General features: G+C 38.1%; 1 protein-coding gene across 3 annotated transcripts in view; it reads left to right on the top strand.

The window, feature by feature from the left end:
• Window positions 1-474: 474 nt before the first annotated feature.
• The window catches only part of MUSK (muscle associated receptor tyrosine kinase), a 97,655-nt gene continuing 72,605 nt past the window's right edge, over window positions 475-25,524 (top strand). For all 3 annotated transcript variants that reach the window (XM_086315931.1, XM_086315930.1, XM_086315932.1), the window contains exons 1-4: window positions 475-1,169; window positions 14,205-14,331; window positions 18,723-18,874; window positions 24,049-24,176. In XM_086315931.1, the coding sequence (XP_086172057.1) occupies window positions 1,091-1,169; window positions 14,205-14,331; window positions 18,723-18,874; window positions 24,049-24,176 (486 nt within the window). In that variant the 5' untranslated portion in view covers window positions 475-1,090. The remainder of the gene's footprint in view (window positions 1,170-14,204; window positions 14,332-18,722; window positions 18,875-24,048; window positions 24,177-25,524) is intronic.

Genomic DNA, 25,524 nt, shown 5'->3' on the forward strand with positions numbered 1-25,524 from the left:
TGGGAACCAGGTGGAGAAGAGGAGAAAGCACTCCAAGAGGAGGGAACAGTAGGAACAATTCATGGAGGCTTGAAAGCTGTATTCAGTGAACCATCAGTAGGTTTCTACATATTAAAAGAGACAGAAATTGTAACAGAGGCTAAACAGATAGGCAGGGTCCATCAAACCTTCTTTTGTCATATTAGAGAGATTTGAATTTTTTAATGTGATGAAGAGCCACTAAAGACTTTTGAGTAGGACAGGTGATCTAAAAAGAGATTAGTGAAAGTGCTAGTCACTCGGTTGTGTCCGACTCTTTATGACCCTATGGACGATAGCCCACCAGGCTCCTCTGTCTATGGAATTCTCCAGGCAAGAGTACTGGAGTGGGTAGCCATTCCCTTCTCCAGGGGATCTTCCCGACCCAGAGACCAAACCCGGGTCTCCTGCATTGCAGGAGGACTCTTAACCGTCTTAGTCACCAGGGTGGCCCGAGAGGACAGTAAAACAGAGGCAGAGAGAACAGATAGGAGGTTACCATCATTCCAAGAAGATGAATGTCTGAAAGGGAGGCTGGGGTAGGCTGAGACTAGTGAGAATCAAAGGAGGGGAGGAAATCAAGGCATATCAAGTTGGTACAATCTGTAGGAATTAATTATGGGATGGATGCAGGTGGGGGAGTGAAAGCTGGGGAGGAATCATGCTCAGATACATCCAGAGTTCTGAGATGAGTGCAGGAGAGATGATGAGCTGACTCAGAAGATCAGGAAAACTATACCTCAGGGAATACAATGATGGTTACAAAAGGCATCTGGTATTGTCCTTCTGCTTCTGTCTTAAAAGGGATTCTAGAGGGATTTTCTTTCCCTTGTTCCTCCAGCCCTACTCTTGCATTACTGGCCTAAGGGGATACTCACCAGCTGGCCGTGTCTATCATTACAGCCAAGTCTGAGAATTCCTGATTATACTTAGAGCCAGAGGAGCTGCTGACACAAACAGTCATTAGCAGACGACCCTTTTGGAACAAACTATGCTTTAAAATGTAAACGGTGGAGGCATTTTCCTTGCGTTGTCCAGAAAGAACTTTCTGCTGCCTGAGCCTGGATTAATCATGAGAGAGTTCGTCAACATTCCACTGGTACATATTCTTACTTTGGTTGCCTTCAGCGGGACTGAGAAACTTCCAAAAGGTTGGTTTCAGCGCTCTTGTCTCCTGTTGCCTGTGACAGTTCTAAAGTGCATGCGTGTGTTCCGATCATGACTGATTCATGAGGGCAGGCTTGGGTTTTACTTGGTGAAGTGGGGGTGTAGTATATGGAGAGAGAGAAAGCTATATAAATAAGCAATTGATGGATGATCTCCATTCTACTGCTATCCGTCCCCTGCTTAAGCTCTACAATAAAAAGTTTAGCCATTCAGTGCATACAGAGTCCTCACTCGTAAAGGAAACATTAACAGGTAGACTGCAAGTTATTGAGGTCAGTTTGTTTATGTTTATGTCAAACTTCAGGGTGGTCTAAAGGGATGATGAAAACCTTTTTACATCAGGTTTGCCAGGAATGTATCAATCCCACTCCCAGACATCCAGAGTGTTTGCTTCTGAACAAAAATCACTTCCATTTTCAGTTTCAGCTTTGCAAAACTCTTAATCAATATTTGAGTTCCGCCCAAATAAAAATTAGAGAAAGACGCACACAAGTTGCCTATAAAAGTCTGAAGAACAACAGGTTCTCCATAGGAGGCTGGAGTCATGATTTGGTTTGGCAAGAGAATGGGAAAGGTTTTTTTTTCAGAGGCTTTGGAATGTACCGGAAATAACACCACCTCAGGGGAAAGGAAAGCAACTTAAGAAACTGACAAACACCTGTTGCAGTAGCAAGAATGTCCACAGTTTCTGGCCAGCGTATTATGAAACTGAGACTAGTGTATTTCAAATCAGGAAGAAAGACAGGAAAATAGGTGATTTGCAAAGTGACTGAGCGCTTCACTGAAGTCTTTTTACAAAGACATGAGAAAGCAAATGGAATAACATTAAAAAGATTCTGATTAAATGGACCGTTGTTTAGTAGCTCAGGCATGTCCAACTCTTTTGTGAACCAGTCAGGCTCCTCTGTCCATGGGCTTCTCCAGGCAAAAATACTGGAGTGGGTTGCCATTTCCTTCTCCAGGGAATCTTCCCAACCCAGGGACTGAACCCCCGTCTCTTGCATTGGTAGGCAGATTCTTTACCATTGAGCCACCAGGGAATTAAACACATTACAGCAGAGTAAAAAGAGTTCTGTTAATTTATGACACATTCAGATGAATTCTTTTCCCTTCATATTACTTTACCAAAGAACTGAATGTTTGTATTGTGTAGATAAGCGAAGGTAGTCATATTGTATGTTAGATGGAAAACATAGTGTAGATTTTGTGGTTCACTAGAATTTCTGGAACCACAAGGTTAAAATTCACATACTAAGAAGATAGAGCTTTCTTCACCAACAGTCTGATTTCATAGATTTATGTTGTTTCATTGCTTTCTTTTTCTATTTTATCTGCACAAAAGGGTATTGTTCAATGCATTTAAACTTTTGTCAACTAATACTTTAAGGTACCTGCAGATAAAAGAGAATCTATATCTTTTCAAATAGCTAATAATAGCCAGAAAGACTTAACATTGGCTTCAGATTATTTTAATACTTCCTGATCATACAACGGATGTCCGGAAGGGCAGCACCTGGATGTTTGGACTTACGGATTGTTGTAAATTTATTTGTGCTATTCTAAACCATAAAGTTACATAAAAATGACATGGTTAGATGCTAAAATGTACTGGCATTCAGTCTTACAAGGAACACGACAATTGATTTTCTAATTCAAATTAGAATCCCATGCATGAGAAAAACCAAACCCAACCTCCTAATTTCTATCTAGAAAGAAATAATTTGTAGTTTCCAAACTTTATAGGTAAAGCACACTGTTTCTATTTTGAAAACGTCACAAAATATAGTGGAATAAACGTAACAAAGCCAAAATCCTGAGCTCTAAATAAAATAGCCAGACTGTTACCCTAACTTTGTTTATTTGTTTATAGTTTATTTACTGCTTTAATGAGATTGTAAACTCAAAAAATTAAAGCAATATTTTTGCCTATCCTACTCAAACAGAGTATTTGAGTATTATTGAAAAAACTAAATTAATATGGGTTTAACATCAGCCTTAGCCAAAACACCAGGCCTGAAGAGCAAACATTTATTAAGTACACCTACCAGCTCTGAGAATAAACATTATCATGAAAATACAATCCTTAACATTTTACATGTTGAAGTGCATGGAATATGTTGGTACAAAAAACACATTAATATGTGATTATTTCAGTACTATCAACAGTAATGAAATTATGCTACACAAAATATCTCTAGTTGTTTTCTCTATTCTTGGCAGAAGGCAATAATGGGAAGAGGTTTTTTAGGTGGTACCCCTTTTTCTTAAGTCCCTTATTGTGAATGAATCAAGACATCTGCAGCATAATATATCATAAAGTAAATGACACAGTTAAAATAGTGCAAGAGCATTCCGTGGATTCTTATCTGATCATCAGCATATGATTTCTCCAATAAAATTAATAACCAACTTTGTAGAATAGCTTATCATTATCTCAATAGTTTAATTGAGATTCCTAATGTTCAAAAACAAAGGGAAATTTCACTGTCTTTCTGAATCACTTTATCTGGTGATACTTTCAATCATGAGCTCAGTATCAAACCACAAGGAGGAGGATTTTATAAACAGTCATGTATGAAAATAGCCAACTTTCATTGAACATTCACCTTAACCACATTTTTCAAAAATATTTAACACTTTATCAGGGAGTACTAAGTGTAGAGTGGGATTTTCTGTAGGAGTATGGGAATTCATGAAACAGCTTTGAATCTGTTCTATGCACAAAGAACTCCTGTCCAAACTCCGCTCTTAAAATTATCTCATTACTATCATACCTAGAAGTTCTTGAGTCTTAAGTGATTTATCTTTTTTTTTTATCTTTAGATATATGTTAGTAAAAATTTCTTCTAAATCATATGTATACAGGGATAGGATTCACAGATTTGACATATGACTAAGTCAGAACAGGCACAGCTGTCATGAAATCCGGGACACCGAATACTGGATGAATGTTTTATATTGACATACACTGAAAGAGTAACTCATCCCATATTTGGAGAAACAACAGTTGCTTTAAATATTATTGACTTTAAAGAACAGACAAAGTGCAGAAATGGCAAGATTTTTACCACAAATCCAGTGGTGAAGTAGGCAATTTCTCGGTGAAATAGGACATGACGTTATTGGGGGAATTGACGTTATTGAGGGATGAGTAGAGAACCTAAAGGAAGTGATCCCATTCAGAGAGATGAGAGAAGTGGACCAGAGAATGTAGAAGGACCACATGTCCATGCCGGGGGTGGGGACTGCACCCCCATAAGTGGTCCTGATCTTCACCATTGTATTACTTTATTCAACAATAACTTTGTGAACATAGCAGTGAGGACAGCTGGTTGGATTAGTTCAAGACTGGTACTTTCCAGGGTCAGTGCAGCTGAAGGACTAGAGGGTAAGGGAGCTGAGAGGATATGGCAACAAAGCATGCAGTCTTAGCCAAAAAATGAAGAAAGTGAAAGGAGGATACTTCAGGCCTTGAAAACAATGTTAAGATCAACTTCCTTTTTCTGGTCCCCAATGCCTCTTTGTGTGTCTTTCAGGAAAACAGGCCTTCACTGTGAGCCTCAGTTTTCTCCTAAGATGAAGCACCTACCAGTGTTATGTTATACACTATACTGAGGACTGTTAACCACTGGTGAAATGACCCCTCCTGGGGAACAGGCACATTTTGGATGAGTCCTTATGAAATCATGCCTTAATACCGAAGGGATGCCCCTAGGAGAGGTCATTTCAGAAATTCTAACAGACTGACCCAGAATTCCTACCTTCCTGTCCTCACTGTCATTTCTGAAGGCAAAGACCAAGAGTATGTTCTGTGACAAAGAATTAATGATATGCCATTAATAAGTGACTCAACACAGCACAGTAACTACTGAGATTATCAATGAACCTTATATAAGTTCCAGAGACTTCATAATAAAAAAATAACATATTTGATTACATCACCAGAAGTATGTGTCTTTTCTAAGATATGACAAATGATGAGCAATACTGAATATCCTCTTTCTGTGGGGGATTTGAAAATTTTCTAATACTCATGTGTTTTCTCATACTGAAAAAACAATACTGTATTCATGATGCTAGAAAAGCACAAATATGTTCCAAGTCTGAGCCCTAATTTTACTAGAACAGAAAGGAGCAAATACACCTGACTGTTTACTCAGTTATTTGGTTATGTCAATCCGCGAATGGTCAGTCTGAAGTTGGTATGGCAACGACCGTGTGTTACAGTCCATAAAAGGATAACATTACAACTCATCCAGAAGCCAGTATTCAAGTTCAGCTACTCCGTGGGTACAGAAGAGCACTGGGTTCATTTTTATGTATTTCTTGTTCATGTGGTCCTTGGAAAGAGGGGAGAAATAGCGTCCCAGTTGAAATAGGCCCTGGCTGAGATGAAAGCTGGACAGTAGAAAGAAAGCAGAGACAGTCTGCTGATTCTATAAATATCATTAAATACAACTATGTGGTTGTGTCAGTAAAAATTTAAAAGCGATTTGTTTGGATAATTTTGGAGTGTGGGAAAGGTGGGCTTAACCAACAATATTTTGCTTATAGAAATTGATATTAATGTCAGTCTTATTTTTTCCCTTGTCTGTGAGTAACTAGTACTACACTGAAGACATGGTATAGCTTAGAGTTAAAAGATAAGAATTTTAAATCAACCTTACCCATGAAATTCAGTTCTATCACTTCCTGCTCTTATTTTGTTTAGATAAGTTACTGAACCTTGCATAGGCTTCATTCCTCAATTGCAAATGAGAGTAATAATAGTATCTGCCTTTATGCTTATTGTGATAAATAAATAAGATTATGAATGCAAAGTGTGACTTGTGGCTGATGGTAGGTTCTTAATCAATTTTAGATGTTAACCTTATTAAAAACAGAATCAAACCTCACATAAAATCATCATGCCACTGAAAACTAAGGGAAGCTGTTCTCAGTGATAACTCATGTATTTCTCTATGTTTAAGCTTGTCAAGAGATTCCAAGATTTATTTCTTTGATTTTAACTGACCTCAACAGAATTTCTGCCACCTCCCTGGAAAAATAATATCAATAGTATATCTGCTTCCTCTGTCACTTCTGGATCTGCATATTGAATGAGAAGAAACTAATCAATCAAGTTTGGGGGTTTTAGTAAAAATTATACTTGGCATTAAGAATGATAACTGAAAACACAAGATATGCAAAAGTCTAAGAGAGAAAGTCACCCATACTTTCAGGACTATTAACATATTAATACCCTAAAAAATTGATATAATGATTGTTTATGCAATTCTGCTGCCTACCAGGAACTGTTATATAAACAGGATGCTATTTATACAGACATTGTAAATGGTAGGACTTGAAGATATTGATAATGTAGAATATGCTCCTGGGTTCGTGCCTCTCTGAGAAAAAAAAAGGCCCTGATATGTTGCATTTGTTGACTGCTGTAGTGCAAATGCTTCAATCACAAATGCCACAAGTGCAAATGCCAACTTCAAGGTACCAGCAAAGACTGAGTTGGGAGATGTACAGTAGCACAGCTGTGTATGTAATTTCTACAGATATCAGATGTAAACAACCCCAATAACACGGATAATACAAAAATGTAGTAAAATAATCAGGAAGTGATAAATGTTGAGTATTACTTCTTCGTGTTTAACAGTTATTTTAAACATAAATTTATATAATTTAGTTTTAAATGATGGCTCTATTCAATTGCCTTGTTAAATTTCTGAAAAATTAACACTTGACACTTGCAAGCCAGTATAAGCCAGTTCCAGCAGACCACAGAAGACAAAGCTGTGAGTCTCTTTTTCCACTTTTGTACAGTTAGGACTACAATTATTCTGTTTTGTACAGTGAAATTCATCTATGTATCTTTCCATTTTGAGATCTTTTGGGGGGGATGCTTAGTCGCTCAGTTATGTCTGACTCTTTGCCACCTTTTGGACTGTAGCCCATCAGACTTCTCTGTCCATGGGATTTTTCAGGCAAGAGTACTGGAGTGGGTTAGCATTTCCTCCGCCAGGGGATATTCCTGATGGAGGGATCAAACCTGCATCTCTTGTGTCTCCTGCATTGTAGGTGGATTCTCTACCTGCTGAGCCACAGAAACCAGGAGAATAACTCAAGAGTTGAGGTTTTGGTCTCTAAATTATGGAATAAAATAACATAGACTACTCCCTATGAGCCAAGAACAATGTTAAATGCATTATGTACATTTATTTATTGTATGTAATCATCATATCAAGTTTTAGTCAGTTCAGTTGCTCAGTCATGTCCGACTCTTTGTGACCCCATGGACTGCAGCACACTAGGCTTCCCTGTCCATCATCAACTCCTAGAGCTTGCTCAAATTCATGTCTATTGAGTCAGTGATGCCATCCAACCATCTTATCCTCTGTCGATCCCTTCTCCTCCAACCTCCAATCTTTCCCAGCATCAGGGTCTTTTCAAATGAGTCCTTTGAAATCAGGTGGCCAAAGTATTGGAGTTTCAGCTTCAGCATCAGTCCTTCCAATGAATATTCAGGGTTGATTTCCTAAAGGATTGATTGGTTTGATCTCCTTGCAGTCCAAGGGACTCTCAAGAGTCTTCTCCAACACCACACTTCAAAAGCATCAGTTCTTCAGTGCTCAGCTTTCTATATAGTCCAACTCTCACATCCATACATGACTGCTGGAAAAACCATAGCCTTGACTAGACGAACCTTTGTTGGAAAAGTAATGTCTCTGCTTTTTAACATGCTGTTTAGGTTTGTCATAGTTTTTCTTCCAAGGAGCAAGCATCTTTTAATTTCACAGCTGCAGTCACCATCTGCAGTGATTTTGGAGCCCAAGAAAATAAAGTCTGTCACTGTTTCCATTGTTTCCCCACCTATTTTGCCATGAAGTGATGGGGCTGGATGCCATGATCTTAGTTTTCTGAATGCTGAGTTTTAAGCCAATTTTTTGACTCTCACTTTCATCAACAGGCTCTTGATGTCAAGCTTATGCAATGGTTTTATTGTTATCTCTGTCTACAGCTAAAGAGGCCAAGGCAACTAGTTAAGTGTCTCAGTGGAGATGGGAAGTGATGGAGCAGGGATTTGGATTCAATCCCTGGGCTAGAGCTTCTCACTGTCTAATTCTTCAGTTTTGTGTTGTTATTTAGTCACTAAGTCACATCTGACTCTTTTGCAACCCTATAGATGGTAATCTGCCAGGCTCTTCTGTCTGTGGGATTTCCCAGGCAAGAATACTGGAGTGGGTTGCCATTTCCTTCTCCAGGGGATCTTCCTCACCTAGGGATCAAACCCACATCTCCTGTACTGGCAGGCGGGTTCTTTACCACTGAGCCACCAGGGATGCAATTCCTCAGTAGTCTGTCTTTCTTTTTAAACAACGGAAGCATTCAATATTATCCATTATCCTTCAGGCCCATCGTTACCTACAACCTTATTATCATATGATGTTTTTAATCACTACGTATGTGACTATGCAATTGATCACTTATTTTGCTCATCAGTTGTTTAGAAAAATCTACCTTTTCCAAGAGGTTGACTTTCTAAAACTTTTATCAATTTCAAATTTGCTTCCAATGGATTTGAAAATTAACATTTCTGTGGCATTCTGATTATGTCCTATAATTTTTATTATGAAGATAATACATATTCATGTCCATGCTCAGTCACGTACAACTCTTTGTGACCCCCGAGGACTTTGGCCTGCCAGCCTCCTCTGTTTATGGAATTTCCCAGGCAAGAGAATATCCAGTACTGGAGTGTGTTGCCATTTCCTTCTCCAGGGTATCTTCCCGACCCAGGGATTTGAGCCTGCATCTCCTGTACTGGCAGTTGGGTTTTTATTATTGAGCCACCAGGGAAGCCCAATAATATATATTAATTTTATATATTTTAATATTATATAATATGTCTTATAATATTTTGCTATAAGATATAGCAAGACAATGATAAAAAATTATACATAATGCTCACAACTAGGAGATAAATGATAATAACATCTTGGAATTTATCAATTTTTCCATTCTCTCCTATGTGTGTATGCGTGTATAATTTTCTTTAAAAATTTTGGAGCCTATTGCTGCTAAGTCACTTCAGTCGTGTCTGACTCTGTGCGACCCCATAGACGGCAGCCCACTAGGCTCCCCCGTCCCTGGGATTCTCCAGGCAAGAACACTGGAGTGGGTTGCCATTTCCTTCTCTAGTGCATGAAAGTGAAAAGTGAAAGGGAAGTCGATCAGTCATGTCTGACTCTTAGCGACTCCATGGACTGCAGCCTACCAGGCTCCTCCATCCATGGGATTTTCCAGGCAAGAGTACTGGAGTGAGGTGCCATTGCCTTCTCCATTGGAGCCTATTACTTCATTATAATATCTCCTGGTAATACTAATTTAAGTTTGAGTTGTTTGAGTCTATATTTATTAAATTACTTATTTACTTATTTAATTTGGCTGTGTTGGGTCTTAGCTGTGGCACTTGAGATGTTTTCCTTGCAGCCCATGGACTCTCTAGCTGTGGTGTTGCAGGCTCAGTGCAATTGTGGTGTGCATGGGCTTCAGTTGCCCAGCAGCATGTGGGATCTTAGTTCCTGGACCAGGGATTGAACCTGCATCCCCTGCATTGCAAGGCGGATTCTTTAACCACTGGACTACCATAAGTCCTGAATCTATATTTTTAAATAATTAAATGTCATGGTTGTTATCTTGTTGATGGATTGTTTCTTTTATCATTAAGAAGTCTTTCTTCACTCTTCAAATGCTTACGTATCACTTTATATTGAAGTTCATCTTATATTAGTACTATTACTCTATTGCTTTATCACTTTGAGTAGTGTTTACTTTGTATATATTTTCCATTCTCTTTATTGCAACATTTGTTTTAAAATAATTAGATATGTCTTTTATGTTTTTTAATCATGTATCTGTCTTTCTCCAGATCAGTTCATACCATGGGTGTTTACTGTGATTTTGGATGTATTTGGGCATGTTTATTACAAATTAATTTGTATCTTCTGTTAACCATACCTGTTCTCGGCTCGTTTATCCTTTTCTGCTTCTTTATTTTTTTTTAATTGATACAGTTTTAGTTCCTTTTGTTCTCCTGCTGCTTTGGAAATTTTGATTTTTAATCTATTATTTTGGTGGTAAGAATTCGGGAAATTTTAACAGTATGCCTCTAACTTTATATTATCTCCCCATGTTTGTATTCAGTATTTGTCATCTTCCTGCTTATAGAAAAGAACTTATAGTGTTTTAATAATCTGCTGAACTACTTCCCTATATTTTCATCTTATAATTGTTTATCTAGAATTCTAGTTCCACTTTTTTTAAACATAAAAATTATTGAGCTTTAAAACTATATATTCCACAATATCTAAAATTGCAGTTATATTTTACCACCATCTATGCTTACTATGTGGAGAAGGCAATGGCTCCCCACTCCAGTACTCTTGCCTGGAAAATCCCATGGATGGAGGAGCCTGGTGGGCTGCAGTCCATGAGGTCGCTAAGAGTCGGACACAACTGAGCAACTTCACTTTCACTTTTCACTTTCATGCATTGGAGAAGGAAATGGCAACCCACTCGTGTTCTTGCCTGGAGAATCCCAGGGATTGGGGAGCCTGGTGGGCTGCCGTCTATGGGGTTGCAGTCGGACACGACTGAAGTGACTTAGCCCCAGCAGCAGCAGCATGCTTACAATAGTGGCTCAGTTGTAAATAATCCTCCTGCCAATCCAGGAGATGCAGGTTCGATCCCTGGGTCAGGAAGACCCCTGAAGAAGGAAATGGCAACCTGCTCCAGTATTCTTGCCTGGAAAATCCCATGGACAGAGGAGCATGGCAGATTACAGATTACAGGGTCGCAAAAGAGTCAGACATAACTTAATGATTGAACAACAACAAATGCTTACTATAGTTTCTTGTGCCTGGCCCCTTTCTTTTGGGTACAAGTTATTTCTTACAGAGATTATATACTTTTGGTAACTGTTTCAGAGAAGGTCTCAGTGGTAAACATTTGTCTGCATGTTTATTTTGTCTTCATTTAAAAAATGATTATCTAAGCTGGCTATAGAATTCCAGGCTAGCAGTTATTATTTTTTTTCAAACTTTTAAAACTATTACTCCAATGCCTTTTGGTATCAGTTGTTGCCAAATAATACCAAGTGAGCCTAATTGGCATTCTTCTTAAAGTAATTGATCTTTTCTTTCTAGTAAGGTTTAATATTTTAATTTTCTACAGTTTTAATATAGTGTATCTAAGAATGAATTAATTTTTCTTTATCTGGCTTGATGCTTGGTGGAAACTTTCAACCTGAATATTCTGCTTTATTTTTCAAGTTTGAAAAATACTCAGCAATTTACCCCTTTACATATTACTTCTATGCTATTTCTTCTATTTTATTTTTCTGGACTTCTATTAGAAGTTTATTAATTTTTGTCCATCTTTATGTCTCTTAACTATTGATACTTTTCATTATTTATTTCTTTGTACTGCATTCTGTATATTTTAATGGTTATTTTAGTGCAAAGTTGGAGGAGAGGGTGGGCCTCAATGCCTAGATATAAAATATAAAAGATGTCATCTCACCTAAAAATTCTGCCCTCTTCTTTCAGCCATTTTCTTCTCAATCTTTAAAGAAAATTTATGCCTTTTATAAAGGTCTCAGAAATAGAGTTTGGTTTATTTAAACAATACATTAGTCAATGTGCTAGCCCTCTGGATAGAGAGAGGTCTGAGACATGGTTCTTGACCCAAAGGTCAAGGTTTTTATAACTTAGCATGGGACAGAAACATAAACAAATCATTCTAAGAGCATATGTGTGGCAACTGCTATGAGAGTGACATGAATAGGATGACCCAAGGGTAAAGAAAAGGGTATTTGGTTCTGTCTAGCAAGTCAGGGAGATTGGGAGCAGATGATACGTGAACTGGACCTCGTGAAAAAATTTACACTCATAGAAGAGATATGGGTTAAATGGGACCCTCAGCCTCTGAGTTTACTGAAAAGATAAGTTTCATTTAGAAACAGAATGCATTTTTTCCCCTACAATGATGTACCACCTCACACGAGTCAGAACAGCCACTGTCAAAAAAAAAATCAAATAATAAATGCTGGAGAGGATGCGGAGAAAAGGGAACCCTCTTGCACTGTTGGTGAGAATGTAAATTGATCCAGCCACTATGGATGCATTTTCTATGGCCCGTGTGCCAGTTTGCTCTTATTTCATGGAGTTTTCACCCTCTGCGTGTATGCTAAGTCACTTTAGTCATGTCTGACTCTTTGTAACCCTATGGACTGTAGCCTGCCAGGCTCCTCTGTTCATGGGATTCTCCAGTCATGGACACTGGAGTGGGTTGCCATGCCCTCCTCCAGGGGATCTTCCCACCCCAGGGACCAACCTGCGTCTCTTACGTCTCCTGCATTGGCAGGCAGATTCTTTACCACTAGCGCCACCTGAGCATCAGTGTACAAATATCTATTTGAGTGCACGCATGCTGAGTCACTTCAGTCGTGTCCAGCTCTGTGTGACCCGAAAAGAACTGCAGCCTGCCAGGTTCCTCTGTCCATGGTGTTCTCCAGGCAAGAATACTAGAGTGGGTTGTTATTTCCTCCTCCAGGGGATCTTCCTGACCCAGAGACTGAACCCTCATCTTTTACATCTCCTACATTCTTTACCACTAGTGCCACCTGGGAAGCCCCATCTATTTGAGTTACTGCTTTCAATTATTTTGGGCATATATATACCCAGAAGTGAAATTTCTGGATCATATATTCATTCCATGGACAGAGGAGCCTGGTGGGCTACAGTCCATGGGGTCACAAAGAGTCAAACACAACTGAGTGACTAACACACATATTAATTCTCTGCTTAATTATTTGAGGAACCACCATCCTGCTTTACACAAGTGGCTGTGCCAATTTACTTTCCCACCAACAGTGCACACAGGTTCTAATTTTTCCACATCCTTGTCAACATTTATTGTTACGTATTTTTTGATTTATAACCATTCTACAGTATGTAAAGTAGTATCTTAGAGTGGTTTTGATTTGCATTTCCTTAAAGGCTAATAATGTTGAGTACCTTTTTATGTGCTTGTTGTCCATCTGTATATATTCTTTGGAGACAGGTTGATTCAGCTTCTTTGCTCATTTTTTTTGTTTGGGTTATTTTGGATTATTTGCCTTTATATTATTGAGTCTTTTCCTAATCTGTTTGTAGCTATGTGGATCCTCTATAAATCCAGTGAAGCTTTAGCTTCAAAGCCTCTCATTTGCAGGAGCCCCCTTTGAAGACCTCCAATGGTCTCTAGTAAAGTGTTCATATTGTATTTTATTGAATAAAATACAATATGAATAATATACATCAACATGTTTTATTGAAATTTGGAAAATATTATTTTTAAACAGGAATTGTTAAGATGGCTTCCTTTTTTCATACTAACTTTCCATCAGTGACACTTTCCTTCCAGGTGATTGATGTCAGGGAGGCAATATTTTGTATCCATAATTTTATATATTTTTTCCTTAAAAGGATATCTAAATTATATTAACTTTGGGCTTCACAAAACCAGGCTCTGCCTCCACTCACATATAATAAATTCTAAGCCCAACTCTTCTGAGCGCCTCCTCTTTTGATTCTCAAATCCTTAGTTTGAAAGAAGCAACAAAATCCTCTGTATAAAATCCTTCCTCCCTTTTGGCAGATTTTTGCTGTGGGGCAACATCATTCTTATTCAGGTCCGTTGTGGCCTCTGACTGCTTATAGTGAAAATGAAATTCGCTCAGTCATGTCCGACTCTTTGTGATCCCGTGGACTATATAGAGCGTGGAATTCTCCAGGTTAGAATACTGGAGTGGGTAGCCATTCTCTTCTCCAGGGGATCTTCCCAACCCAGGGATTGAACCCAGGTCTCCTGCATTGCAGGCGGATTCTTCACCAGCTGAGCCATAAGGGAAGCCTGACTGCTTACAGAAGGGTTAGGAAACAGTACTGCAGAATGTTCGCCTTTCACTTCTCCTCTCCTTTCAGCCCCTGTCATCACCACTCCTCTTGAAACAGTGGATGCCTTAGTTGAAGAAGTTGCTACTTTCATGTGTGCGGTGGAATCCTACCCCCAGCCTGAAATTTCCTGGACCAGAAATAAAATTCTCATTAAGTAAGTATTCTGCCTTTTTTCACCAAGAATGACCAAGGCTGCCTTGGGATTTATCTTTGTTGTAAAAGCAATCACAGCTCTTGGCAGTACTAAAGTTCACCTTCTAGAATAGTTAAATGTAACTCGCACATGTCATAAATGTAAGATCTGAACTTCAGTGAGGTTAAGGGAATTGTCCAATGTAAAGTGATTTAACTGATATGGCAGAGTCAGGGCTGTTTCCTAGTTCCAGGTTAGGTCCTAGAGGAAATTTCACAGTAATTAGAAAACACCATGGTATCCTAATTCTGGGGGTACATGTTCCAGGACATTCTGGGGAGTTAATAGGGACCAGCCTCATTTCCCGAACTTTCAATATCCCAATCAAGTCAGGCATGTTGTCTAGGAATCTGACCTCTAGGTAACCATTACTTTTTCTTTTGAAAGTCAGAAAGGACTCCTGATGTATATAGTGAGGTAACCTCTCAAACAGTAAAATTTTTACTTGGCGTATAATGGTTATGCTATCCTTTCCTCATTACAATAGCTATCTCACCAAAAATACTCCAAAATATCTGTAACAAAGGGAACCACAAGCTTTCTAGAAGGCCACATACCTTGAGTTAGGGCTAGATTGTTTAACTGCTCCATAGGCTGGGGTCCATGAACTTGGATGGGGAAAAATTATGTGTTTGTTTTCACTAAACTCTAACAGAAATTTTGTATTTCCTCCTATTATATGTGCTGTAATGTGGGAAATTACCCTGGGCTATGGAAGCCTTCAAGTACTCTATCAGGCAAGCTATCTCAGAAATTCTGGAATAGGAAGGCTTATAAACCAAACTAAGATGCTTGAAATACAGTTTATTAAATCAATTTAAAATACCCAATAAAATGACAACCTACAGAATGGGAGAAAATATTTGCAAATTATATAACCAATAAGGAGTTAATATCCAAAATACATAAACTGCTCCTACAACTCAATATCCAAAAATAAAAACAAAAAACCCACTCAAAAAATGGGCAAAAGAGCTGACTAGACATCCTTCACAAAGACAGCCAGCCAGCCAACAGGCACAAAAAAAGATGCTCAACATCACTAGTTATTAGAGAAACAACAATATACCACCTCATACCAGTTGGGTCGACTATCATCAAAAAGTCTACAATGGAGAGGATGTGGAGAAAATGAAACCCTTACACACTATTGATGAGAATGCAAGTCGGTGTGGCCTCTCTGGAAAACAGTATGGAGGCGTCTCAAAAAGCTAATAATATACGTACTGTATGATCTCATAATTCTACTCCAGGGTATATATCCAGAAAAAAATGAAAACACTAATTTGAAAAAGTACATGCACCCCAAATTCATAGCAGTACTATTTCCAATAGCCAAGATGTGGAAGAAACCCAAGTGTCCATAACAGATGAATAGGTAAAGAAGATGTGGTATATATTTACAATGGAGTCTTACTCAGCCATAAAAAAGGATGAAATTCTGTCATTTGCACCAGGGTGTATGGGTTTAAGAGAATATTATGCTTAATGAAATAAGTCAGAGAACCGCAAAGACTATGCTACCACCCACAGATGGAACCTAAAAAGTAATACAAATGAATGTATGTGCAAAACAGAAAGAGACTCACACAGAAAACAAACTAATGGTTACCAAAGGGGAGAGGGAAGGCGAAGGGGCATGGAAGTTAGGGGTGTGGGATTAAGAGATACGTGTATATGTACTGTGCTTCAGTCATGTCCAGCTCTTTGCAACTCCACAGACTGCAGCCCACCAGCCTCCTCTGTCCATGAGATTCTCCAAGCAAGATTACTGCTGTGGTTTGCCATTTCCTTCTCTAGGGGATCTTCCTGACCCAGGGATCCAACCTGCACCTCTTTCAGCTCCTGCATTGGCAGGCAGCTTCTTCACACTAGCGCCACTTGGGACTGCTATGTAGAAAATAAATGAGCAACAGGATATACCACATAGTACAGGGAACTATAGCCATTATCTTGTAGTAACTTTTAATGGAGTATAATCTGTAAACATACTGAATCACTAGGATATGTACACCTGAAACTAATATAATGTTGTAAATCAACTATACTTCAATAAAAGGAAAATAATTTATATTTTGAAAATTATAAATACTTATGTCCCTCAAATCTACAAGCAATTTATATACTTTAAGCAGCAATGATACAACAGATTATAAATCTTGAAAGTTTCTATTTCACAGAGTGGTTGGACTCTTAGTCCACAAGCACATCTGCAAAATATTTCAATATTCACATTTTCTATGCAAACTTAAACAGCAAAAAACAAAAGCAAAGCAAAATGTACATGAGAGTCAGTATCATGGCTATCCCCAGTTATTTAAAGTGATTTAATGAACTACCCAGTGATTATATCATCCTTAGTCACATAGACCAAAAATTACTATATCTCTTTTTCCTCTTTAAGATCAGTGTGTGATGGGGGCCATCCATCAAATTCGAAATCAAGAACCCATTGACTTTACATTTTTTGTTTTCAGGTTGTATTATTTTTTTCCATTTCTACTGTAACAAATTACCATAAAATTAGTGGTTTGATACAACACAAATTTATTATCTCACAGTTTTGGAGTTTAGAAGTCTGAAATCGGTCTCTTTGGGCTAAAATCAAGGTGTTGACAGGGCTGCATTCTTTCTGGAGGCACTAGAGGAAAATCTGATTTCTTGCCTGCATTTCTTGGCCCTTTGCTCCATTTTGAAAGCCAGCAACTGCATAACTCCAGTCTCATCGCATCTCATTCTCTGATCCTCCTGCTTCCCTCTCCCATCTTTTAAGGACCCTCACTATTAGGTGGCACGAGTGCTTAAGAATCTGCCTGCCAATGCAGGAGACGTAAGAGATGTGGGTTTGATCTCTGGGTCAGGAAGACTCCCCTGGAAGAGGGCATGGCCACCCAGTCCAGTCTTCTTGCCTGGAGAATCCCACGGACAGAGAAGCCTGGCAGGCTGCAGTCCTGGTCGACAGGTTGCAAAGAGTCAGACATGACTGAAGCGACATAGCATGCAAGTATGCATGATTACATAGGGCCCATCTGGATAATTCATGATACTCATTTTAAGATTCTTGACATCTGCAAAATCCCTTTTGCTGTGTAAGGTTAACATATTCACAGGTTCTGGGGATTAAGACATGGATCTTTGAGGGGGGAGGTTACTCTGCTTAATATATACTTGTTGCATAAAGCATTTTTATTTGGTCATAGAACTCACTTTTAGGTTGACATTTCCCCTCATATTTCTTTCCATTGTCCTAATTCCCTTCTTAATGATCAGGCTGCATGCCATTTAGTGAGATAATATATGTAAAACATAATTTTTACGGTTTGAGCCTCTTTTGCTCCTTAGGTATCCCACAGAACTAGAATTGTGCCTGGCCACTTATCAGGCACTCAGCAAACATTTGATTAATAAATGAACAAATACTTAGTCAACTGTTAGTTAATTCAATATATATATATATATATGTATATATATATATATATATATGACCCTTCCCTTTTTTTCTATTTTTTAAATTGAAGTGTAGTTGATTTGGGACTTACCAGGTGGCACAGTGGTAAAGAATCTTGCTGCCAGTGCAGGAGACACAAGAGATGCAGGTTCAATCCCTGGGTCAGGAAGATCCCCCAGAGCAGGAAATGGCAACCTGCTCCAGAATTCTTGCCTGGAAAATTCCATGGAGAGAGGAGCCTGGTGGGCTATTGTCCAGGGGGTCACAAAGAGTTGGACGTGACTGAGCGACTGAGCGCAGCACACACATAGTTGGTTTACAGTGTTGTGTTAGTTTGAGGTGTGTAGCAAAGTGATGCAGTGTGTGTGCATGTGGGTCTGGTTGTATACTCTTTTTCAGATTCTTTTCCATGATAGATTATTATAATATATTGAATATATTTCCTTGTGCTATTCAACAGGCCCTTGTTGTTTATCAATTGTATATATAGTAGTTTGTATCTGTTAATCCCTTTCTGCAAGTCACATGTTTGTGTGTGTTTGTGTGTTCATTATCTAGCTGCTATTCCCAGTAAATATGGGAGAGGACTCATATCTTGGGTAATGATATACTTTCCTAAATAAAGTAAATTTTATGTTGGGTGGGTCCTATCAATAGACATCACCTTTCGAAATTATTTTTGAAGGACTCAGCATTGCTTTGATTACTGCAGTCTAGGAAAGATTAGAAAATGTTAGCTTTCTACTCCTAAATAAGCTTATTCTTTTATTCAGAACTTACTCAAGTTTCCTCTTCCCTTTAATCTGCTTCATCCACTGGTAAATCATCTGCTGGATCATATAATCATAGTAAAAAAAAATCACAGATGGGGCCCTAACCTGCCATAATCGTCTGTGACCCACAGGCTCTTTGATACCCGGTACAGCATTCGGGAGAATGGTCAGCTCCTCACCATCCTGAGCGTGGAAGACAGTGACGATGGCATTTACTGCTGCATTGCCAACAATGGTGTGGGAGGAGCTGCCGAGAGCTGTGGAGCTCTACAAGTGAAGATGAGTGAGTGGGAAAGAGAATCATCCATTGATTTCTAAGCTGACTTGGTACACTTTGAAGCAGAGAGTAAACAGAGCCTCTTGCATATCTGGAGGCTGGGCAGCCAGACAAGTTCAAGTTCAAATCACAGCCTTGAGACAGTTCCACACCTTTTATTCCTGCCATCACCCACCACCCTACAGGCAAGCCTCATCATTCTCTGCCTTCTCCCATTTTCTAACCTTTTTTATGACTCTTTATTTGCACCACCATGAAATCTTTCACCAGGAACTCCTCTTTAAAATCTTTACCCTGTACCTTTAATTTAAAGCTGTTTCATTACAGCCAGACACCCCTTTAATTTCTAACTTCTCTGCAGACACTTATTCTACCCTTTTGCCTTATTTCAAACTTTATTTTCTTGAGTGACTTTTTAAACTTGAATGACTTTTCCGTTTAAAGGGAGGCTGTTTATTTCTTACCCACTTCAAGTCAACGAGACTAGCAGGTACTGAGGGTTCATTGCTGCTTTTAAGCCATTATATTTTGTATTCCTGTGCATAACCTTTCCTTTCATGAAGGCTTATACCATTTTGACCAATCTCCCTAACTCTATTCATCATCTACTCACTTTGAGGTCCTCTCCCATATTTCTCAAAGATTTTGATTCCAGATTTATTATCTTTCTATCCACTCCTACTCCTTCCATTATCCTAAGGGATTTTAACAGCCATGAAACAGAACCACTATTCACTTCATCCTATAGTCCCTTGACCTTCGCAAGTCCTGTGATGTTAACCTTAACTTTTTCAGTCTATCCAATCTATGATCTTGGTACCCCAAGAAATAGACTGTATTTCAAATATTAAACCCCATTAGGTCACATCCTGAACGTGGATATTTCTGTTTCCAGCTCTGTCTGATGAGGGAAGTGGTTTCTCACACTCATGACTTGTCTCCAAACAGAAGGGACAAACTTTATCAGTCTCTTTCTCAGCTAAAAACAGAGTCCAGCTCCCTCTTGCCCTTCTTCCCACTCCAAACCATCACCATCATGGTCATGCTCCTGCTCTTAACTCCTCTCTGCTCTCTGTTTCATTGACCCCCCAATGGACACTTCATTCAGTTCTCTCTTCACTTCGTTCTCTCTCCTACCTGGTGTGGCATCATCATGCAGACCTTAATAGCATCCTCAAATCTCATGAACCCTTGTGCCCCAACACCTGCTGCTTGTCAACTCTCAGTCTTATAATGACATAACCTTTATTTTCTCCTCTCTGACATCACATTATTGATGGGAAAAATCACAGAAATATGCATATTAGCACCATACAAAAGATGGCGGAATCCAGTTCCGCCTGTGACCTTTAGTGTGAAGTTTTGTTGTTGATTTTCATCACTATTTCTTTCATCTTTTATCTTTCAGTTTTGTTATTATTGTTTTGCTGGAGGAAGTCACTTGCTGCTTCTTTTCAGTGTGAACACATGAGATGTATTTTATGAATGTTTGCATGGCTGAAAGTCATTATTTTGCCCCCAATCTTGAGTAAATAATTTGTCTCAGTACAAATGGGAGTTTTAAAAGGCTTTTCCTTTAGGTTTTAATAGACAATTATTCATTGCCACATGACATTTTAGGTTGAAGATAAGAAATCTTTCTCTTATTTGTTTACACATAAATCTGATGTTTATCCTAATTTTTTTTGGATTTTTCTATTTCTTGAATTCTTAATGTTTCAAACTGACAAGAATACAATAGGCTTGTGTTTTCCTTTGTCATTTCTACTTAGTCTTAGGTGAGCCATTTTGCTCTAAAAACCATTTTTTCCCCCAAATGAGCTACACTTTTTGTCTATTTTCTTCCTCTTCATTTGATCTCATTCTTAAACTTTTAATCAACCAGTATCAGGTTTCTTTTTTCGTTTTTTTATAACTCCAAGTTTATCCTCATATTTTCTATCTTGATATTCTATGTTCTAGGAGATTTGCTTGACTTTTCCTTCTTCAATATAACCATGCTGCTATTCTGATGTTATCTTTAAATACTTTGACCTAAAACCCCATATTTTTAATTTCCAGGTGTTCTTTTTTCCCTGATTGCTCTGTTTTTCATAGCCAACTCTATGTGTTGCATGGTGCAGTATTCACTTATCTAAGGATACTATTTATACATTTTTTAAAACCATTTTTCCCCCTGCTTTGCTTCTGTTTTCTTCAAGCTAAGTTTTGGTTTTATTTTGGTTCTTTTCCTTCATGTTCATGGTCTTTCTCAGAGGTCTGCTAATCTTTTATGTTCATCACACCTAGAAATGATGTCCGAGATTAACTGTAATAGGTAAGTAGTGAGGACATCATGGGAAAATCTGATCTGGAGATTCTGAGAGTAAGTAGGTCAGGATGTACCCACAATAGGCTTTCTCTCAGCATGTGGGGCAGTAAGAACACCAAGTAAGGAAGAAGGGTCTATTTTGCTGATGAATGAAAGTGTGATTCCCCAGAAAGAGCATGTTTAAGGACTTCACTGCTTTGTGGTACTACTTTTCCTCTGCATATTGTTCGTACTCATTCTGGCACTAAATGTTCTTGATTTGGGTTCCATCCTAAACCCGCTTTTCTTCTTCTCTCCTCTTCTTTCTCCACTTTCTCTTTGGAAGGCTCGCCTAGTGTGGGTACACGCTGGTGTGCCCATCCCAGTTGTCATTTTGGAATGCTTCTGCACTGCTTGCTAAAAGCTGTTTCCTGAGACCCTCAGGGTCCCTACCCCATTGCTACTCCTACTACCTAGGACCTCTTTAGGGGCTCCTGCCCCTAGATTCTTTACGGGCCAACAACTAAAGGCTCAATTTTGGCATAGCAGGACACCTCCAGCATCCAACTTCAACAGATAACCAGTTCTGATTAGTCAATGCTCAGGGCTCCACCTGAATCATGCTCCCTTAGAGTGGGGAATCCATCACTCCACATCAGTACTCAATTCACTTCTAGTTTACTTCATCATCAATTCTCACAAAGGCTCTCCTGACCTCTCATCAACAGATGGCAAAGACAACTTTTTCACTGAGGAAGATAGTAGTCATTTGCTTTAAACAAAGGTTTTCTGCCTAAGACATTATCTGTGACTCAGGTCTGCCATAGGGATCAGTTCAGGGAACCCAATGAAAGGAATAAATAATACTGTCTTTGATTATACCACAGGCATATCAACTCCCAAGCTAAGCTTTGATCAGTAGCTATATGACAACTCTACCCACAATCAAGGTGCCTAGTCATTATCTAAATGTACATATTCATTGTCATTGATAAGAAGGAGCATTGTATGCTTTACATAGCAGGCAAAGTGACAAAGATGATATTTTCTTCAGTTCAGTTCAGTTCAGTCGCTCAGTCGTGTCCAACTCTTTGCGACCCCATGAATCACAGCACGCCAGGCCTCCCTGTCCATCACCAACTCCCGGAGTTCACCCAGACTCACGTCCATTGAGTCAGTGATGCCATCCAGCCATCTCATCTTCTGTCGTTCCCTTCTCCTCCTGCCCCCAATCTCTCCCAGCATCAGAGTCTTTTCCAGTGAGTCAACTCTTCGCATCAGGTAGCCAAAGTACTGGAGTTTCAGCTTTAGCATCATTCCTTCCAAAGAAATCCCAGGGCTGATCTCCTTCAGGATGGACTGGTTGGATCTCCTTGCAGTCCAAGGGACTCTCAAGAGTCTTCTCCAACACCACAGTTCAAAAGCATCAATTCTTCGGCACTCAGCCTTCTTCACAGTCCAACTCTCACATCCATACATGACCACTGGAAAAACCACAGCCTTGACTAGACAAACCTTTGTTGGCAAAGTAATGTCTCTGCTTTTCAATGTGCTATCTAGGTTGGTCATAACTTTCCTTCCAAGGAGTAAGTGTCTTTTAATTTCATGGCTGCAGTCACCATCTGCAGTGATTTTGGAGCCCAAAAAAATAAAGTCTGACACTGTTTCCCCATCTATTTCCCATGAAGTGATGGGACCAGATGCCATGATCTTCGTTTTCTGAATGTTGAGCTTTAAGCCAACTTTTTCACTCTCCACTTTCACTTTCATCAAGAGGCTTTTTAGTTCCTCTTCACTTTCTGCCATAAGGGTGGTGTCATCTGCAGCTTGTCTTGTACTTTTGCCAGAGTACAGGATCATACCACCTGTAAATTGCAATAAATAACTAGATTAAAAATCCAACCAAACCATGTCCCCTCAATACTCAACACACACACAAACACACAGACACAGTTGAAGTAGAAGAGGAAAAAATTCCTTATTTCCACTCTTCTATGTCAAAGCAACACAGTGATTATGGCACATGACTTGAAAGAGTAAAATGCATCCATTTCTCAGGAGTCTGTCCTGCTAGACAGACTCTATTTGATAGTTCTCTCTTTGTTATCTGTAACATAAAATCCCTAAGGAAATAAATTTAGTTTTCACTATTTTATGAATGTTTCACATAGTAAAATAACTGGCATCCTGAACTTGTCAATTCTTCTATACATTAGATTTAATAACTTCTTCCTCTGAAAGCTCAGTATTGGGGACTAAAAATTAACTGACATAAACTATTTCTTCTGAAAAAATTAATTTAGGAGTGTTTCACAGTATATACAAGTTTGCTTTGCAGAGTAGAGTTACTCTGAATTGTATTACAGAATTTCTCTGATTATAAACATAGTAATATCTGATTTATTTTCTAGAGGACAAATGTATCTAATTTTTAATCATCAAATTTAATGGTCATATTAAGATGGAAACTAAAGGGGCAGTAGGTCATAAATCAGAATTGTATACAAATGTAAACATATCAAACCTTTATTTTCATATGTTTTCATGTCTATTGCCATGAATTAATGTGAGTTGTTATAGAAACAGCTTATTTTAATTAACTTTGTATTAACTATTTTAAAAAGTGCAGACCACTATGATAATTTCATACTCCTAATATGTTTACAAATTGATTTTTTTCCAAATAAGATAAAATAGAGGTAATCTAAATTAAAAAAAATTATTTCTGCTTGATATCCACTAAAAACATGGCTCAGCACTTGGTGAGTTCTGTATTATAATACATCTAAGAATATTTTTAATAGATATTAAGAATTAAGCATAAAGTTATAAATTCCAAGTTTAGTAAATCCAAATCGCCTTTTTAATTTTTTCCTTTATTTTCCTTTAGAACCTAAAATAACTCGTCCTCCCATAAATGTAAAAATAATAGAAGGATTAAAGGCAGTTCTACCATGTACTACAATGGGCAATCCCAAACCATCAGTGTCATGGATCAAGGGGGACAGTGCCCTCAGGGTAAGTGATGATTATGTTAAAACATGTATACACAACATATTTGCAAATGCAACAATCCTTTGCAAGTTCAGTCACACACTTACAAACTTCTAGTATAAAATATTTTCCATGTACAACATTTTAACCAAACCTAAATATTTTAACCAAATCTAAATATTTTCCATGTACAATATTGTAACCAAAACTATATATATGCAAATTATAAGGCATTCCAGGTGGGGCTGAGTAGGAGAGAAAAGAGACAGGGACCAGCAGTGTTAAGGATGATAAAAGAGGCAGAGCAAAGCTAAACTAGAGTCTTCTTTGTTGGTCAGTTGGTTGGTATTTGAATCATTTATTTTTTTTAACATTGAATCTTTGAGACTCAAGAGATTTTTTTTTTTTAAAAAGGAACTAAGCTTCAAGTTTTAAACCTGATAAATAGCTTCTAGAAGGACAGAGAAAGAAATGAGATTTGGAAGAAGAGGAAGGAGAATATTCTGGAGTAAAGTTAGAGCATCAAGACTCAAGACTGGTGACCTTGACAATGACCTCAATCATATACAGTAGTCAAACTTGAAATACATTATTCACATCCTTATTTTGTACTGCTTTTGTATGTTATACCTACATTTATTGATAAATTACTATTCTGCATCATCATTGTCTCTTTCCATCCTTGCATAATCTACTATGAACTCAGTGAGGTCACAGACAATATGTTTTTCATATAACTATACTCAGAGTATTCCATGGGGGGATACATAGGTGTTGATCTCTATCAATTCATTGAAATACAACATAATATCAATTAGCTTTGTTTTATTTAAAATAAAACAAATAATTTTCATTTTTATGATAATCTATATAGTTTTCTGGCTTTCCTTTTGTTATGTTTTCTACACTAAAAGAAGGAGTGGCTCTATATATACTACTGAATTTAGATCCCCAAAGAGAATATAGATGTAATATTTTAATTATAAAGGCCAGTCTTTGTATTTTCTGTAGTTTTCCAACTTTTAAAAGGATCCCACATAGGCAGTAAGTACGCTTGTTAAGAGCATTGCTTTTAATCAAACAAATTTAGGTGTGATATTTTTAGATATCAAATTCTAAAATAAGGCTTGTTGATTTAGGACATCCAATAAGCCTTGGGGTCCTCATGTATTGAAAGAAAATAAAAATAACTGTATCTTATGATATTGTTATTAAAATTTATTTTTATAAGGGAATCTTATACTATCTCATTTATTATTGTATGCTATCCATAATAAATGTCAAATAAATGTTAAAATAATATTTCTGATGAGTGAAAATGATGACCTGATGAAATATAGCAAATGTATCCTTGACAGACTCATGTTCATGC

Source organism: Bos grunniens, chromosome 8, assembly GCF_055505025.1.
Source record: "Bos grunniens cultivar Pamir isolate PY7600 chromosome 8, Bosgru_T2T1.0, whole genome shotgun sequence".
NCBI classification, from domain to species: Eukaryota; Metazoa; Chordata; class Mammalia; order Artiodactyla; family Bovidae; genus Bos; species Bos grunniens.